At 43.0% G+C, this 19,600-nt stretch overlaps 1 protein-coding gene across 1 annotated transcript in view; it reads right to left on the reverse strand.

The window, feature by feature from the left end:
* Positions 1 to 19,600, reverse strand: part of ACO1 (aconitase 1) — a 59,802-nt gene that overhangs the window by 37,451 nt on the left and 2,751 nt on the right. The window contains exons 2-3 of the mRNA XM_029201813.1: positions 1,791 to 1,909; positions 569 to 737 (exon numbers count right to left, since the gene is read on the reverse strand). Of these exons, the coding sequence (XP_029057646.1) occupies positions 569 to 737; positions 1,791 to 1,887 (266 nt within the window). The 5' untranslated portion in view covers positions 1,888 to 1,909. The remainder of the gene's footprint in view (positions 1 to 568; positions 738 to 1,790; positions 1,910 to 19,600) is intronic.

Below are 19,600 nucleotides of genomic sequence, written 5' to 3' on the forward strand. Positions count from 1 at the left end.
GGGTGATCTTTCCTCTAAAAAAAATGAAATTTGCTCTCCAGAAGGAATAAAATAACATCATTTCAAAATGAAACGGTAATGTCTCAAAATGAAGCTGTGATAGGGAGCAATTCCTGGGAATAGCAGGATGTGAACAGAGGCTTAACAGCAACACATCACGCCTTGTGAACTACGTATCTCCCCTCAGGTGACACATATCAACGTTCCAAGGACAGCTGTTTGAAACCTGGCTCCTTGGGTGATAGGACATAGGGGCGAAAAGATTCCGAGATAGCTCCACTCCATACTGTTTCTTTCAACTTTTGCTAGTACACTTAGAACTAGGATCTTGAAGACCAAGGACAAAGATCTTTGCCACTGGAAAAGGTGGAGTGAGTATGCATCCTGATTTGCCTGAGATTATCTCTTCCCGTCTGGGATGACTGCCCTCTTTTGCTTTCAACCGTCTCTGAATGTTGAGTGAAAAATTATACAGTCACTGTGTTTTTTATTTTTGCTTTTAAGAAGCTTTCTTTAAAGGCTGACAAGGGATGCAGAGAAAAACAGAGTGAAGTGACATGAGGCTCACGTGAAGTCCTGCAGGATGACGCGGGCAGGCTTAAACGGCACTTCTATGTTCTTATGCTGCATGACATTCCAATTTAGGATATTTTCAACATCATTTTTCTTCACCAAAAATTGATCACAGTTCCGAATGGCTGCCTCCAGGAGAACTCTGATAGAAAATGGTAGTCGTCCTAGGAGTAAAGGAGAAAGTATAACAAAACCAAACCCATGAGACATCTTATTATAAGAGCTCTCTAAAGCCAAACTCCATACAAACTTGATACAAGGCATCACACTATTCTTCCAGCAGGGAAAGAGAGTAAATTTAAACTGATTCCAACAGTTTAAAATATAAGACTATTGAATGGATTTAGGAGACATTCAGTACTAGAAAATACCAACAGCCTAGGCAAAAAGAAAATATTACACTTAAATCTTTCATAATAAATGGTTGCCTAGCCTTGGAATCCAGTAACAGAATTTTCCTTAAGTCATCATGAAAGACATGAGTCTAGATAATTTACTGTATTACTGTTAGCAAGTACACACACATACAGTAGTATTTCTTATGAAACCTAGTGTTTAAGAAATGAGAAGATAACCCCTTTACAATTATTATAATAAGACTAAAGAATAGTCAGATACATCTTTCAAAGGAAATAAACCCCTAAACACCATGTAGTGTGGTCATTGGTAACTGTGTTTTCTAGAATAAAACAATGGTAATTCATTAAGAAAAGTTATTTTGTTTATAAAAGAAATGGTCCATCCGGATACATGAGAATTATTTACCAGTATTATCCAGAAAAGGCAAGACTACAAAGGTAGAGAAGCATAGGAGTTGGAATAAAAAAGGCTTGTGTTTTCATCCTCTTCTGCTACCTACATAGTTGTTATTTAATCATATCATTTACTCTTTCTGGGCCTCAGCTTCCTCAGGACTTCTTATGTTTCTAAACATAACATGATAGGGTTGTTATTCAGATTAAACAATATATATGTACAAACACTCTCTATACTAAATGTTATGTAAATGTTACATATATATAATCATTATTATCTACTTGAAAACGAGCAATGTAAGAAAGGTGTGTATTTGTGTGGTTAACCCAAGACCATTCAGCCATCTCTGCTACTCCCTCTTCCAACTCTCCTAAAGCCTAATTTATTAAGTAGCTTACTTATTATGCAAATGATATTCCAATTACTATCAGAGCACTTACATCATAGAGCCATGTACCTACCATATCTTGAATCCTCCAATTTATTCAAATTGAAGAATTTCTTTCCTGGTTGTGCAGGATCCAAAGGCTCAGCGAGGTGTGCAAATGGGTTGCTCATTATTCCTGATGGCCACGTGTCCCTGAAAAGGACAGAGAACATTTAATTTCTACTCTCAAAGCTGGACCTTATTTATTCAATGAGTGTTTGCCCTCTTTAACGATTATGATACATTCACTTCAAGAAATCACTTATCTTCTCAGAGTAGGGGAAAGGTGGGACATAAATGAATAAAAAATGATATCCTTAGCAGAGAAAGTGGGCTCTGTGAAGCTATTTGTGAAAGCTAGGATTCACCTCTCAAGGGTGCATACAATTCCAAACTTCTTTTGCCTTATCTGTATACAACTTTCCAAAATTCTTGCACTGATAAGTCATGAGGAAGAAGGGAAATGAAGGATGTGTTGCATGGTGAATCTCGAATATGTGGACAGACCTCTGAGCTGGACTCATGTTTTGCTTGATAGGAGGTTAAGAGGTCTGGAGCAGGTGACATTGTGCAATCGTATAAAACTCGAACTCTGGAAGAGCGGACTTGAAAGCAGCTGTTTTCTGTTGTAACTGTGTCTGCAGCGTTTTAGATAAACCTGTTAGTTGGAAGTCTTCCCAACTCACTTTTGAGTTGGTAGCAAGAGTGAGTTCACATCAGGCAATCTTTAAGGTACACTGTGGTGGCATAAAGGCCCAAACTCCCCAGATGTGTTTGGAGAAGACCCTCTACCCCAGCTCTGGGCAGAATTTCTCCTTATCTTTTTTTTTTTTTGCGGTACGCGGGCCTCTCACTGTTGTGGCCTCTCCTGTTGCGGAGCACAGGCTCCGGACGCGCAGGCTCAGCGGCCATGGCTCACGGGTCCAGCCGCTCCGCAGCATGTGGGATCTTCCCGGACCGGGGCATGAACCCGTGTCCCCTGCATCGGCAGGCGGACTCTCAACCACTGCACCACCAGGGAAGCCCTCTCCTTATCTTTTTATAAATTATAAGTGGTGAACAAGAAAGGACAGTGTTCCTGGCCTCCACCACACAGATAAACAGCGATTTCAAATAACTATATAACTTAGAGCAAAACACTCTGGGGTGGAAGTCGGAAGACTTGCTTTCTAGTCCTACCCCTTGGGCAAAAGTCTTTTAATCGATCCATTCTCCAATAGTCTTAATTTTAAGATAATAATAGTAACATTCCCCTATCTAATCCAAGGTTTTTATGAATAAATATTCATAAAACCTATTTTGGGGATGACTGATATGGAATGATCAACATATTACTATAAGATGAAAACAAAGTACAATATCTTACTCACCTTATGATTGGGTAACACCCTGATAAACCCGTTGTAAACTGAAAATATCGTAAGTTGAGATGCATTTAATATACTAAGCTACTGAACATCACAGCTTAGCCTAGCCTACCTCAAATATTCTCAGAACACTTACGTTAGCTTACATTTGGGCAAGATCATCTAACAAAGAGCCTATTTTATAACGAAGTGCTGAATATCTCATGTAATTTATTGAATACTGTACTGAAAATGAAAAACAGGGTAGTTGTCTGGGTACAGAATGGTTGTAAGGGTGTTGGTTGTTCATCCTCCTGATCGTGTGGCTGACTGGGACTCGTCACAAGAGAGTATTGCACCGCATATTACCAGCCCGGGAAAAGATCAAAATTCAAAGTGTGTTTCTACTGAATGCCTATTGCTTTTGCACCAAAGTGGTCAAAAAATTGTAAGTCAAACCATTGTGAGTCGAGGACCATTTGTACAGAAAACGACTGTTTGTGGGGATAAAAAGTGACAAGTGGGCCTTGTCTCCATAGACAGGCCCATGTCTTCGTTGAGACACAAGAGACTGGTTCCTTTAAGAGGGACAGCGGCCTCGAAGTCAGGATTGGGAGAAAGACTCAGCTTCATTGTATATCCTTTGGTATTATTTGCATTTTTAACTGTACAAATATAACTGCTTGAAAGCTAGTTAAAAACTTAAAAGAGACAGATGATGAGCACACCCACTGTGTCTGAAGTCCAGTGCCAGGCAGTTCTGGGGAGAGGCAGCTGAGTGAGAAGCAACCCCTGCCTTCCTGGAGTTACGAGTGCAGAGACAATGGCATGAGCCGGGCAACGGCAACAGGCGTGAGAGAATGAGAAGGAAGAGTGCGGTGGTCTGCCGAGCACCTTTTTACTAGGAATCGCCTCTTTCCCCTAGTCCCACGTGGTTTTTGCAGGAGCTGCCATTTGGTGGGGGAGAGGGAAGGCCAACTGACGTCTCTAGGAATTCCGGAACTGAAACTAAAGAAAGCCTAGCACGGGATGCTGGGGCATGCTCTAGATCATCTGCAGTAGAATTACCTGGGGCTCTTTCTTGTTAAAAATAGGCTCCCGAGTCCCACCGCTGAGCTACCGAATCAGAAGGGACTGGGGGAGGCGCCAGGAATTCGACAATCTCCCAGGTGTCTCTAGCACGTGTCCAGTTTGAGAATCATTGCTGGACACCGTGGAGGACCAGGTGAAGAAGGTACACTTGATTCAGAAAGCAGGGAGGTACCATGGAAAGAATATGTTTGAGAGGGGGAGTGAATCGCAACCAAAATAACCACACGGTTCAGGAAGGGGGCCTGAACAAGTGAAGCTGGCAGCACGGGGGCTTGGCAGCCTGGGCAACGTTTGCCCGGCTAAGGGAGCGGCAGCCACTTGGCTCCAGCCGCGGGCTGCATGCTGGAATATGCCAGCCCAGTGTGGACAGAGCCAAGTTTTCAAGCGAGGCTGGCAATCTGGATTTCTATACGAACATTCTTGATTTATAAATGTCAGTAACTAGACTTTTCTAAACTACTGAGTGGGCCTGCAGCACAATGGCCAAACCAAACATGCCTGAGGGGCACTACCTGACCTGTGTTCTAACTTAGCCTGGCAGATGTTTTGGAGGAATGGGAGGTAACTACAGAGAGAAAACTCAGGCGGGAAACTCCGGAAGTGGTAGGAACCCCTCGCTGAACTGGGCACGGTGGTCTGTTCATATCTTTCAAAAGCCTTAAGTCACTGAATCATCCCTAAAGGGGCTCAGTTTGCCAAAATTCTATGGTTAAACCAGTTGCCAAATTGTACCCATATTTGCCATGATGCAGTGAGGACACAGGACACAACGTGTCAGTTTGCTTCCCCATACCTTATAAATGCCCTGGCAGAACTCTGGAAGCCTTACACAATTCCTGCTGTTCCTACCACCCTACAAAGCCAGCTGGTATTTCAGGATGGATATAGTGACCAGTATGGCTCTTGTAGAAAATGTGTCGTATAAAAGCACTCTCCATCTGCCTCCTTTTTTCCTTAGAGACTAGATAATTGTGTAGTTTCACTATATAAATGAAGGAAATTATACTTGCAGAAGTTAGGAGAGAGAAGAGCCAGTGACTAATTACTAAGTATCAGTGCGTGCCAAGTGCTTCATACCATCTTCTATAACTCTGGCAACATCTCTGTAAATTCCAGCCTATCATTACTCCCATTTTACAGCTGAGAAAACTGCGGCTCAGAGAGATGGAAAAACTCGCCTCAGGGCATACATCCAGTAAGAGGCAGAGCTAGGTTTTGAACTCTGGCTTTTTCCACCAGCCCCTTGGGGCTGCCTCTCCAGGTGTGGCAACTCCTGGTTTGAAGATGGCGCTGGCTGGAGGTCACCAACCAACCCCCAGAGCTGAAAAAAGCCAGGAGATGCATGGGCCTGAGAAATCCTCCTCCAAGAGGCAGTTTTGAATACTAGAGTTGCCTTTCCTTCTTTCTAGGGGTCACCCAGCACAGTGGCCTGAGCCAGGCATTGATTGTCACATGTCCCTTGCCACTCTGAGCCACAGGTCAGTGGAAAGCAACAGGAGCTGTGTTTTTGCAACCCCAAACTGGTTTTGCTTGGAAGTTGGGAAATGGACCTCCCCCCACCACCACCACCCCCTTATAAGCCTGCTGGGTTCTGGAAATCAGAGCCACTCCACAGTTTCACTCATTCTATCACTCTCGTTTCAAATGACCTTATAGGAGTTCCCAGTGCTTTAGTAATCCCAAGAGGGAGCCAAAACAACCACGTGCCAAGCAGGGTGTGAGGGGAAAGATCTTTGGTTTGGGAACAGTCCAGATACAAAGTAGAATCTAGGCATTGTGAATGTACCTAGGTCTGCCTTACCCTGGCCAGAATCCTAGCCCATCCCCAAACCTTGAGTATTACCCCAAATTATCCCAAGATCTGTGATTTTGCTAGAAACGCCACCAACTGGCCAGGGAATCCTGTCTACTTCCACAACCACAGAAAGCACAGACTGTTTCAATTCCTTTCTTATCTGCATTGTTCCTGCCTTTTTTTCTGTTTTGTCTAATCCCCATTCAATACTAATAAAAGAGAGGAATGAGCAAACAGAGAGGATCTGGGGGGAGAGGGTGGAGTGTCATCCTAGGTTTTTTTCTCTTTTGGAAGAGGGAAGAATTAGTATGCATGGAAATATGTTCGGGTTGCTGCCTCTTGTGTTCCACAGAATAAGGTGGTACTGCATGGAGGCAAAGGAAAAAAAAAAGAGAAAAAAAAAAAAAGCAAAGAAGGGCAAATGATATCTTTTAAGCAGCGAGTTTACAGCTCACTCAGAACTTGCCCTTCCTGCTTGTGTTGAGAAGGCTAGGACTGCTGATATCTGCCTGGCCTCTGAATCAAGTGGGACCCATGGACAGTTCTCAAAGAAAAGGAATCCAAAAAGAGACACTTGCACCATCTCTGAAACTCTTCACTACCTCTGTTCACATTCGGAAAGAAAAGATAATTATTTGGTAGCAAAACGGTGTCTCTCAAAGCTAACCCATCCTGAAATACCAGCTGGGTGACTTGGCATGATCCTTACAGATACATTTTGTACATCGAAGAGTAGGGGTGGGGAAGGGAGTGCTGGACACCAGATTTTTAAAGTAAATTACTAAAAATACTAAATAGTAGGCACAGGCAGGCAGATCTGAGACACTTAACACATGAACTACGCTCCCAGTAAAAAAGGTTGAGGGAGTTCAGTGCTGGGGATCCTCTCCAGCCACAGACAGTGTTGCTGCCAACTGACCTTTGGCCTCAATTTAGGACACTGGCATGTGACTTACTTGGAGAGGCACCTTCACTTGTACATGTGTGGCTTGGCATTGATCCGTCACCACAGGCCAGGGACACTTTGATCTTAGATGCTAAGGAGGTAATGAGATAAATCAGAGAATGGTGAGCCTACCTTAAAGAACTTTACCTAGGACTACATCAGGGGACCAACATTCCCCTGATGAGAAAATAGAGTCCCTAAAAAGAAGTTGATGGCCTGGGGTCACAGGATTATAAGTGGTAGCACCAGGAGAAATATAGCTGATTTTCCCTCCAGTAAAAAAGCAAATTTCTGGCAGAGAAAACAAACAAACAAACAAAAACACCTTAAAATCCTTCGTAAGTAGAGTTGAAAAAAGTACTACTTAGGCGTATCACAGTCTTCTGGCACTTTTGTGAGTTAGTTCTATAATCATTCACTGAACCTTCCGTGGTTCAAAATTCCAGAGAACTGATTGACAGCTAAACTTTGGGAAAACAACCTGTGGTTAAGTTTTTAACTGCTCTTGATGACTAGTTTATTCCAAGAGAGGCAGAGGAATGACAAATCAATTCTGTTGATGTAAATATCAGACCCACATACCATTCATATGCAAATGAACACAAAAAAGAAAGATACAGAGTAAAGTTAAGATATATAGATTGCCAACAGGCACATGAAAAGATGTTCAACATTGCTAATCATCAGAGAAATGCAAACCACAATGTCAGTGGTTTTGCAAATGAAAACCACAGTCTCACACCTGTCAGAATGGCTACCATGAAGAAGACCACAAAAAACAAATGTTGGCGAGGATGTGGAGAAAACGGAACCCTCGTACGCTATTGGTGGGAATGTCAATTGATGCAACGACTGTGGAAAAGAGTATGGAGGTTCTCAGAAAACTATAAACAGAACTACCACATGATCCAGCAATTCCACTGCTGTGTATATACCCGAAGAAAACGAAAACACTTATCTGAAGAGATACATGCATCCCGATGTTCAAAGCAGCATTCTTTACAGTAGCCAAGATATGGAAGCAACCTAAGTGTCCATCAACAGATGAATGGAGAAAGAAGATATACAATGAAATAGTACTCAGCCATAAGAAAGAATGAAATTTTGCCATTTGTAACAACTGGACTTGGCGGGTATTATGCTTGGTGAAATAAATCAGACAGAGAAAGGTTATCACTTACCTGTGGAATCTAAAGAATAAAACAAATGAATGAATATAACAAAACAGAAACAGCACAGAACAGACACTTAGATCAATGGGACAGACTATAGAGCCCAGAAATAAACTCACATACTTATGGTCAATTAATCTACAACAAAGGAGGCAAGAATATGCAATGGAGAAAAGACAGTCTCTTCAAAAAGTGGCGCTGGGAAAACTGGACAGCTACATGTAAAAGAATGACATTAGAACATTTTCTAACACCATATACAAAAATAAACTCAAAATGGATTAAAGACCTAAATGTAAGACCAGAAACCATAAAACTCCTAGAAGAAAACGTAGATGGAACCCTCTTTGACATAAGTCATAGCAATATTTTTTTGGACCTGTCTCCTAAAGCAAAGAAAACAAAAGCAAAAATAAACAAATGGGACCTAATTAATCTTAAAAGCTTTTGCACAGCAAAGGAAAACATGAACAAAACAAAATGACAACCTATAGAATGGAAGAAAATATTTGCAAATGACATGACCAATAAGGGGTTAGTTCATATCCAAAATATATAAACAGTTCATACAATTCAATACCAAAAAACAAACAACTCAATTAAAAAATGAGACCAGTTATAACCTATGTGGAATCTAAAAAATAAAACAAATTAGTGAGTATTAAAAAAGACTCACAGATATAGAGCATAAGTTAGTGGTTACCATTGGGGAGAGGGAAGGGAGGAGAGCAAGACAGGGGTAGGGGTCTTCGAGGTATAAACTACTATGTATAAAATAAACAAGCTACAAGGATATATTGTACAGCACAGGGAATATAGCCAATATTTTATAATAACTATAAATGGAGTATAATCTTTAGAAATTGTGAATCACTATATTGTACACCTGAAACTTATATAATGTTATAAATCAACTACACTTCAATTTAGAAAAAAGATCAGAAAAATACATTAAAAGAAAATTTTAAAAACAAAATTTTTATGTATTTATTTAGGCTGCGCTGGGTCTTAGTTGGGGCACCTGGGATCTCCGTTGTGGCATGTGTGATCTTTAGTTGCAGCATGTGTGATCTTTAGTTGTGGCATGCGAAGTCTTAGTTGCAGCATGCATGTGGGATCTAGTTCTCTGACTAGGGATCAAACCCGGGCCCCTTGCATTGGGAGCATGGAGTCTTAGCCACTGGACCACCAGGGAGGTCCCTAAAAGAAAATTTTAAAAATAGATGCTCATTGTGGAAACACTATTAATCAGCTATAAAAAATGAGGTAATCCTACCATTTGTGACAACATGGACTTCGAAGACATTATGCTAAGTGAAATGAGTCAGAAAAAGACAAATACTGTATGATCAGATTGCACTAATGTATAGAAGTAGAACCTAATTAAAAAAAAAACACAACTCACACACACAAAAAAAGAAAATGCAAGTGAACAAAAAGAAGAAAATGAAAGTCACCTGTAATACCATGGTTTGGAGTTTCATTTAACATGACTTTTAAATGTACTTGGATTTTTAAAAAATGATTAGACCTCACATTGTTTTGTAACTTGCTTTTTTTTCCACTCAGCAGTAGACCACAAACATCTTTATAGAGCCATCATGTGATATTTTATATCACTTTTAACTACACCATAAAAATCTATCATTCAGATATATAATTTATTTAAATCTCTTATTATTAAAATACATAGGTTGTTTCCAAGTACTAACATTCAAATACCGCTTGCAACTTTTGTATACATTTCTTCGAATAGCTCCTTAATCCATTTCCTTAAAATAAACTCGTAGCTCTCAGTTCCTAGAAGTAGGACAGCTGGGTGAAAGGATCTGATATGTCCATTGGGTTGCACATCACCAGGTTGCCAGGGAAAGGCTGTACCAATTTTATGACCCTTCTCTGAAGCAGTGAGTAAATGAAGGTGCCTAAACCAGGCAACATAATTGGTCTTTTACCTTTTGCCAAACTGAGAGATTAAAAAGCTAACCTTGGGCATTTCTCTAATTGCTAGTGAAGGTGAATACCTTTCCATCCCTCTGTTAGAATCTGAATTTCTTCTTTGGTAAACTCCCTGTCTGCCAGAAAGGGCAAACTGAGGGTCACTAAGATGGCCTCTGGTGACCAAATGTTCTCATCTCCGAGGGGACTTCACTGCACTGTTCCTGTGGATGAGACTCAGCTCTGTAGTCCTGGAGAGGCAAGGACTGCCTGTGGCCTCTACCTGATCTTGAGACTTGCAGTCTGTAAGATTCCCCTTTACCTGAAGGGAGCCCTAAAATCTAATGCACAGTTTGACCCCATGCTCAGGTGCACTGTGAACCTAGTTGGTTATAGCAAAGTAAGTGACCAATTAGCTTACCTCACAGGCAAAATCCCCACTGGGGTCAGTGAGCTTTGCTACCTGTAACCCAGACCATTTCCAAGCCCAGGCAGCAGTCTTGCAAATGGGTTTTGTGAGGGAGCCCGAGTACAGCATATGGGTAGTACAATGCTAAATCACTTCTCTTGCTAGAGGATCGCCTGGGACTATACCCCAGCTGACAGTCATGATGCCTGTTTGGTACAGCCAGATTTGTAGAGATGTTTGGAATAGTCGACTGATTTTAGCTAAATGCCAACGATCAGATAAAATAAGAGTCACGTTTTCAGGTGTTTTTCCAGCCTTTGGAGTAGATAAATCTAAGATTTAGCTGCTTATGCTGTCGGAGTTGAATCTTCTTAGGTTGTCTTATGATAGAGAAAGAGGCATGCATATGAATGGGCCCTACCACCAACCACAGGATTTCCACGCATCAGTGGGAAAGAGCAGAGGACAGGCGTAACCCTGGGCAGCAGAATTCCCCTCAGTAATGGGATGGGGAGAATAAAGTTGGGGGGTGGGGTGGAGATTGTGTGTAATTAGTTTCCTGGAGAGTTTGGATAGTTTGAAAGAGCCTTCAGGCGATTAGTTGAGAATCACTGCTCTGTGTGGTCTAAAGTACAGACAACACACCCTCAGAATTGTTTATTTAGGATATCTAAAGACACAAGAGTAGATTTTTTTAAAATCTATGCTAACAACAGAAAGAGGTTTCTTCTGTATTCATGTGGTTTACCCACCTCTCTTCTTCTCTTCTCACATTTTCCTAAATATACCCTCCCTGAATTTTCATGGCTTCCAACTCCAAAGTTAAAGCAGTATCACTGCATCTTTTAGGGTTTACTTCAGTTCACTAAAAAGATTAGCTGTGCTTCATTTTTTTCTGTTTAAAGAGAAATTAATTGGTCCCACCCCCAAACTGTTGTGTATCTAAACATCATGCTACTTATAAACAACTTTTTGTCAAAAGTGAGATTCCAAGGATGTCTATAAACAAGATTGAGGTCAGAACCATTCAGGCCCTCAAACCACCATGGCTTGTCAACTCGGTTCTTTTACAAAGTGGAGAGCTAGAAATATTAGTTCTTTGCTTTATTTGATGCAGATGCATCTGGAAAAATGGAATAGCTGAATAGCTCTGAATTTTCCCAGAGACCAAGTCACTTCTTTGATCTTCTTAGCTGTTCATAAAAGTATTGAAAAAAAAAAATACACACACACCAAAAACAACACAAAAATCTCTTAAATGTGATACTTGTAACCAAAAGAATTTTAAAGCCATAAGTGCAATTGTATATTTTGGGAGAGAATGAAAAAGAAAGAAAGGAAAAAAAAAAACAAAACAGAAAAAGAGTAGTACTGTTGTAGGAAAAATGGGGCATGAGAGAATGGTCATGTCCCAGGCCTAGAGTCCTTGGGATGGCTGGCCAAGTGAGTGAGCCATAGTAAAGTGAAAGTGGGTTTATTTACAGAGCTACACACTCCACAGAAAGAAGCAGCCCCAGGGCTGGGGTCCTCTTGGAAAGTGAGAGCAGCCCCTGAAATGTGGGGCTGGTTAGTTTCTATGCGCTGGGCAATTTCATGGCTAACGAGTGGAATATTCTATCTTGGAGAGGGGGCGGGGATTTCCAGGAATTAGGGCACCACCCACCTTTTGGCCTTTCATGGTTGGCCTCAGAACTGTCATGGTGCCTGTCTGTGTGTTGTTTAGCATATGCTAATATATTACAATGAGTGTATAATGAGGCTCAAGGTATACGGGAAGTTAAATCTTCTGCCATCTTGGACCTAGTTGGTTTTAATGAGTTTTTGTCGTATCCTCAGGATATGTCATTCTTTTAAAGGTTGTGCCTTGCCCCTGTCCCTCCTGTCTCAGTGCAGAAGGAGGGTCTTAGAGAAAGAATGACTTTATGAACAGTATAACCAAATCCATCAACACATTTTTCTTGGGCACTAATTAATGCAAAGTGCACTTTATACCACAAAAGTCAACAAGACTCTGCTTTCAAAAAGCTTTGCCATCACACAATAACTTGTCACTTTTTGCTAAAATTTTAAGTTATCAGTCTGTTTTCACTAACTCTTTTGTCTCATCCTGGACCACTGACCAGAATGCTCCACATATATTCCCAGAGTTCTAAAAAGAGCTATAACAGTTTTTAAATGATTCAGTTTCATTCTGAATAAGCCACATGTGCCTTATTCTGAATAACCTTTCTGTGCCTCAGTTTCCCAGTCTGTAATATAAGGTTACTTGATGATCTAAAAAGTCCCTTCTGGGTGAAAAAATTCTGTTTCATTCATTCATTTGTTCAACACATATTTATGTTAACTGTGTAATATGTGCCGGGAACTGTATTAGGCACCAGGGATGAACCCGGGAACAAAATTGACAAAGCCCCCTCATGGTGCTTCCATTTCAGTGGAGGTAGATAGACTAAACAATAAACAAACATAGAAGCAGAACGTCAGACTGTGACCAGTTCTGTGGATAAAGCAGGACAGGGCACTAAGGAGTGTCGCCGTGAAGGGTATCAGGAGATCAAAGAAGGCCTCAATGATACGGAGCCACTTGAGAACAAGCTTGAAGGAAGTGAGGGGGCAAGCTCAGCGCAATCTTGAGGAGGGGTCAGATCATGTGCAAAGGTCCTGAGGTGGGTTTGAGAGAAGGCAAGGAGGCCAGAGTGAGCGAGGGCAGAAAAGGAAAAGATTGAGGTGGGGAGTGGTAGAGTCAGCTACTGTAGGAACTCTGACTAAGGACAAACTACAAAGTACTCTCCTAACTTTACACTTGGTTTAAATTGTACATTTCCAACATCAGAATTTAGGTTTGGTAAGATATTAACTCATAATATGAAAACATTAGGTTGTCATTTAAAAAGTAGCTACCTTCCTGAAATCTAACCCTTCTGTTTCCCTGAACTTCATTAAGTAACACTGGAAATTTTCAGGATGTATCATAAAAATGATCATGACTCACTCAGCAGATGTCCATAGCCACTGCCAAAGGTAATAGTCAGGATTTGGGGGACCAGAGCCGTGACCACGGCACTGTCTGATCAAGCAGCCCCTGCCCCAGCACTGTGCTGTGCTCAGTGGCCAAGACAGCACAACATCATATGAAATTCCCAAAAGAGAAAACTTGCCTGACACATCCTTTAAGCTCATTTTAAATTAACTGCAGTAGCACAAACAACAAAGAACAGAAATAGTTACCTTTATTTTCTGGTATCACTATGAACTAATATAAACAGAGTTTCACAAAAAGTCTTGCTGAACTTCAGATTTATTATTCCAGAGATGCACTGAGAAAGGAAAGTCTTTGTGGGGTCATGAAACATTTGTCCAGAAAGTAAAGGAAGAAGCAGGGCAGGACCCCCTCAGAACCAGGTGTCCTGGCCAGTCCTCAGTTCCTGACCTCATCCTCTCCTCTTTTTTTTTTGCAATACGCGGGCCTCTCACTGTTGTGGCCTCTCCCGTTGCGGAGCACAGGCTCTGGACGCGCAGGCTCAGCGGCCATGGCTCATGGGCCCAGCCGCTCTGCGGCATGTGGGATCTTCCCGGACCGGGGCACGAACCCACGTCCCCTGCATCGGCAGGCGGACTCTCAACCACTGCACCACCAGGGAAGCTCCATCCTCTCCTCTTTAAGGCTAGTCCTCAGCCCCTTCTCAGACTGTGGGTCCCCTACCCTGCAGCAACCCACCATTGCCAGCAGGGCTTCAAAAATGATGCCTGCAGAGCCCCGAAGTCCTACTGCATCTAAGTCCTGAGAGTAGGGGGTGCGAGGGGGCAGCAACTGTAGTTGTTACTAGCATTACAGAGCAGGCCTCGTCGATAGCCATCCTTTAAGAGTGGCGTGATTTCCTCAAGCTCCAAACTCATCTCGTAGATCCTTGGTAACAAACTTTTCTAACTCAAATTTTAGGAATTAGAAAGAGTGTCACCACGAAAGGCTGGGTGTCAGGCTGCCGGAGGTCTCACAGGGCAGCATTTCTTTCCATGAATTCACCATGTTTCTGAGGTCATCTACCCCAACCCACTTCAGCACTGCTCAGACCCAAGAATGATGACTCGTACTAATAGAGTTCCCAGAAGCTTGCGGTATAAGCCTATGTTTCTTGGTTTTTGAGAAGAAAGGCAGCTGCCGGGAGGACCTGAAGCTCCTGTTTTCTGACCAGCACGTTCTTTCCCCGCAGTGGTATAGCCATGTGGTTAGGAGCTGGGAAGCTGCAGCCAGACTGCAGGCGTGCTGAGAGGGAACTCAACCCAGATGGAGGGAACGTTCATCTGGCCTTAAGCCCAGCTCTTAAGCAATGATGCTCTAGTCCCATCTCAGCGGCCCACAGAGTGGCATGGCATCTACACGCAATGGCCATTTCATTGGGTCAAAGATGTGACAAGTAATAGAGCAGCATTCGACCATGACACATCTACTACGTGGGCCTCGCCGGCTTGTCTAAGAAAAGGGACTGACCCAGATTCATTCATACATTTGACATTGATAGACACTGATTTGACATTGATGGGAAAAAGAGATGAGTCCGCTTGCTCTTCAGTCACACACAGACTGGTCAGGAGTTTATGAGACTATCAAGCAGTCCATGCTACAGCAGCAGTGGATGGAGAGCGATAAAGAAGCACCTAGGGGTGCTGGGATTCCTTCGCGGTCCAGTGGTTAGGGCTCCGAGCTTCCACTGCAGGGGGCACGGGTTCGATCCCTGGTTGGGGAACTAAGAGCCTGCACGTTGCACGGTGCAGGCAAAAAAAAAAAAGAAGCATCTAGGGATAGCACCTAATCCAGCATGGGAGGGGGTCAGGAAGACCTCCAGGGACAGGCACGCCATGCACAAGCCTTCCAGAACTACACTGAGGGAAGGAGTTGGGGAAAAAATATTCCGGGCAGAGAAAACAGCACATGTAAAGGTGCGGAAGGGCTTCCCTGGTGGCGCAGTGGTTGAGAGTCCGCCTGCCGATGCAGGGGACACGGGTTCGTGCCCCGGTCCGGGAGGATCCCACATGCCGCGGAGCAGCTAGGCCCGTGAGCCATGGCTGCTGAGCCTGCGCGTCTGGAGCCTGTGCTCCACAACGGGAGAGGCCGCAACAGTGAGAGGCCCGCGTACCGCAAAAAAAAAAAAGGTGCGGAAGCGTGACCCTGTGGGAGCCATAAAGCAGTTCCATGTGGACGAAGGACAGGGTTCACGACGGGCAGGGTAAGAGGAGAGGGAAAGGGAGGGGCGGGGTCCACATCATGAGGGACCTCGCAGAAAGGCTCGGATTTATCCTGAGGACAAGGAAGCACATTAAAAGATTCTAAACTGGAATCTTCAAGACCTGATTTGATTTTCAGAGATCACTCTGGTAGTGGTAAGAGCTGACTTGGGAGAAGGATGCTAGATGGGTGTCAGGGAGGCAGGTTATGGTGCTATTACAGTCATCAAGTCGGAAGAAGGGGGCAGGGGCAATAAATCCCAGGGAGAGTTAAGAAAGGAGAATGGACTGAGGGTGGGTGAGAAAGAGAGATCTGGGATAGCTCCTGTATTCCTCATTTGGGCAAACTGGCAGAGCCAATGACCACAGTGGGAACCGGGATGTCGGTTTTAGACATGGGGAATTTGGGATGAAGAGGAACAGCAGGCAGCAGCATATATGTGCCAGGAGCTCAGGAGGTCTGGGCTGAGAGAAGTTTGGACAGGCATTCTGCCATGAGTGCTATATCACTCCATAGGCACTGCAGCCTGCTGACATGTGCCAAGTGCCTGTGGAGTGCCAGATACCTTATCCACATTGTCTAATATGGTCCCTTAGCAACTGTGAGATAGGGACTACCATCCCATTATACAGATGAGAAGACTTAGGATCAGAGAGGGTAACTTGCCAATGCCCTGTGGCTGGTAAGTGGCCAGATTGGGAGTGAAACCCAGGGCCCCTGATGTCAGGGCCAACTTCCTCGCACCCTGCTGCTTCCAAATAGGCATAGCATTTTATAGCCACTCCTCATCCAAAAACCCACATTAACCAAATGGATTAAAAAAGTTAAATCGCACTTTAAAACAGTCTTCAAACTCTAAGGTACACATGCGATGACTAGATAGTCAACCTCTAATTTCCCCTAAAATATCCTTGATTTTGGCAAAATTTGTAAGACAGATAACTTTTAAAGTATGGGTTGATGTCAAAAACCCATCACCAGGCATCACCAACCCTTAAAATGTAACTGATTCCTTATCTAAGCAAATAAGGCTTTTATGAAACACAGCAATTCCTAAGACCAGTCTGGAGGCTGGTCTTTATCCCACCACTATTATAGAACTGTCCTGCGCGTATCTGTGTAGCTCTTGCATGTAACCGACTATCCACAATGATTTGTTCACTTCTCCGCTTCTCAACCAAAAATTCAAACCTGGCAATCCTGTCGGAGGACACTTTCTTCGACCAACATGTCTTCTTCATGAACTAGGCCACAATGTGTACAATTTGCTTTGTAATTTTACAGTAATGGTCATGAAAGAATGACGAGGTTAAGGAATAATTAAGTGTTCCATACACGTCAGTCTGAGTAACAGCTCAGGCAATTCACACTGTTCAAAGATGGGCTTCCCCAGATTTCTTCTTAAGTCACGAAAAGAGAATGAGAGAGAACCCTAGCAGCACGCACGCACGGCAGCCTTGCCAATTCATCAGAAAGTGGATTAACTTCTATGACAAAGACTAAAGCAGAACCTGAGGAATCTGGGAAGTGATTGGCTCAGAGAGTGTGATATCACTTTGATAGTTCTACGCAGTGGGATATGCATACTTACTTCGAGAACCTGGTCTGGCTCCCCAAATATATGTAGTGCTTAGAGAGAGAGAGTTTCCCATCTTTGCATGTTCCCAACATCCAATCCCAAAGCCCTTTGGTTTCCAATCTACGCTTAAAATCAGACACTGCCACTTTCTGCCGTAGACAAGATTCCCTCTATCTGCCTAAGCCTCAGTTTACTTCTTTGCAGATTTAAGGCAACAACAGCTGCCCTGCGCTGCCCTGCCCAGCTCACAAGGGCCACTGTGATAATTAAAGGAGGCAATAGATGAAGAGATGGTGAACACCGGGAGCAACTCTATACCTATGAGCTGCAACTCTATACCTATGAGCTGCCGTTATTCATGAGATTGATACCAACTTACTTCATGGGGCGTGTGGACCCTAAACATAGCCAGTTTATTCTGCTGAAGATTTAAACCTACATCTTAAAACATAATAGATATTCTAATGTTGTCAGAGTCACTCTTCCCTACCAAGGGAAAAAAAGCATTCTAGAATAAGAGAAGACCTAAACGCTCCAGATATATGTGAAAAAAATGACAACAGACCATAAAGACCATTTTCCTCAAAAAAAAAAAAAAAAAAAGATGTCTTCTTTATACTGGCTCAAATTGAAGACTCTTTTTGTTGCAGTTCTTTAAAATCTTTAAAAATCTTGCAGGTGAGATAAAATGTTCGTGGTCCTAGGCAATACCTGAAATTTTTCCTTTGAACATAATGCATTTCTTTTGTAATCAAAATTTTTCTCCAATGAACTTAATCAATTTAAATTAATTTAGCATCTATTTCTTGAGCATCTTCTTTGCATAAAGCATTTTTAAGTAGCATAGGAGAAAGGGAGATAAGGAAAATCTTGTTTTACATGAAGATTATGATCTAAGGAGACTGAGATAAACTCACAAAGAACTATAATATGCTAAGGGTCATAAGAGAGGTCAGAGGAAAGTGACAGCTATAACTAAGGGAGTTGAGAAAGGCTTAACAGAGGAGAATTGGAAGAAGGAAAGAGGGAAGACTGATTTAGCCTAGAAGGCAGAGAGGAGAGGAAATGCAGAAGCAGAGAAGGGGGACCACACAGCAAGTGTTCGAAGCCTGCCTGGCAAGATACTAACTCCTGGAAGAGGGAAAAAAAGAAGTGAGTTTGAGGAAAGGTCCCGATGAAACAAGATTGGTCAAATGCTAATGTTCATAATTGTTGAAGCAGGGGGGGGGGCAGTTATACTCTCCACTTCTTTGGATGTCTGCAATTTTCCATTAAAAATGGCTAAAAAAGAAATGAAGGCCATTCAGTCTGGTCAGCTGATGGCTTCTCAGGTGATGGTGCTGATCCGATAAGAACATTCTAACCTCTAGGTCAGTTGGAGGGAATGGGCAAGGCTGAGAATGGAGCTGACTCCCCAGGCGGAAGTAGACACTGCACAACATAACTAAGGGCTCTTTTCGGTTCCCCATGCCTCTCGCTCCTTACTTCTTTCTCAATTTTCCACTGGGAGGAAGGGAGTAGCAGGGGTCTGCTACTGGCCAAGTTGGTGCTAAGTCAGTCTAAGAAAAACGAAGCCAACTATGTTGCCCTCAATGTACAAATAACTGTAGGAGTTATTTTTGGTCAAGTCAAATTTTTTTTTAATTTTTTAATTTTATTTATTTATATTTGGCTGCGTTGGGTCTTCGTTGCTGCGCGTGGGCTTTCTCTAGTTGCGGCGAGGGGGGTCTACTCTTTGTTGCGGTGCGCGGGCTTCTCATTGTGGTGGCTTCTCTTGTTCTGGAGCACAGGCTCTAGGTGCGCAGGCTTCAGTAGTTGTGGCGCGGGAGCTCAGTAGTTGTGGCTCGCAGGCTCTAGAGCACAGGCTTGGTAGTTGTGGCGCCCAGGCTTAGTTGCTCCGTGGCATGTGGGATCTTCCCGGACCAGGGCTCGAACCCGTGTCCCCTGCATTGGCAGGTGGATTCTTAACCACTGCGTCACCAGGGAAGTCCGGTCAAGTCAATTTTAATATTTGTTTAGTACTTGCTAGAAAATATTAATAAGCAAAGTGAAGAGAATTAAAAAGCCACTGTACCCCGCCTCCAAGAGAAAAACCACCCAGCGTTTGGCACATCCTTTGCCTCTGTCCACGCGTGTGCACATCTGTACATACATGCACATGCTTTCTCGTCACGGTAGGATCACAGAGAAACAGTCTTGGGTAACATGTTTTTCAATTTTAAAACTGTACTTCATGGCATTTAATGAAACAGCATTTTACAACATCAGTTTAAGGGCTGCACGGTAGTCCATTAGAAAACAGTCTAATCTGTGTGGATGGACCTAGAGACTGTCATACAGAGT

The sequence above is a fragment of the Monodon monoceros genome, unplaced genomic scaffold (assembly GCF_005190385.1).
Source record: "Monodon monoceros isolate NGI ecotype Baffin Bay Population unplaced genomic scaffold, NGI_Narwhal_1 Super_Scaffold_5, whole genome shotgun sequence".
Classification (NCBI taxonomy): Eukaryota; Metazoa; Chordata; class Mammalia; order Artiodactyla; family Monodontidae; genus Monodon; species Monodon monoceros.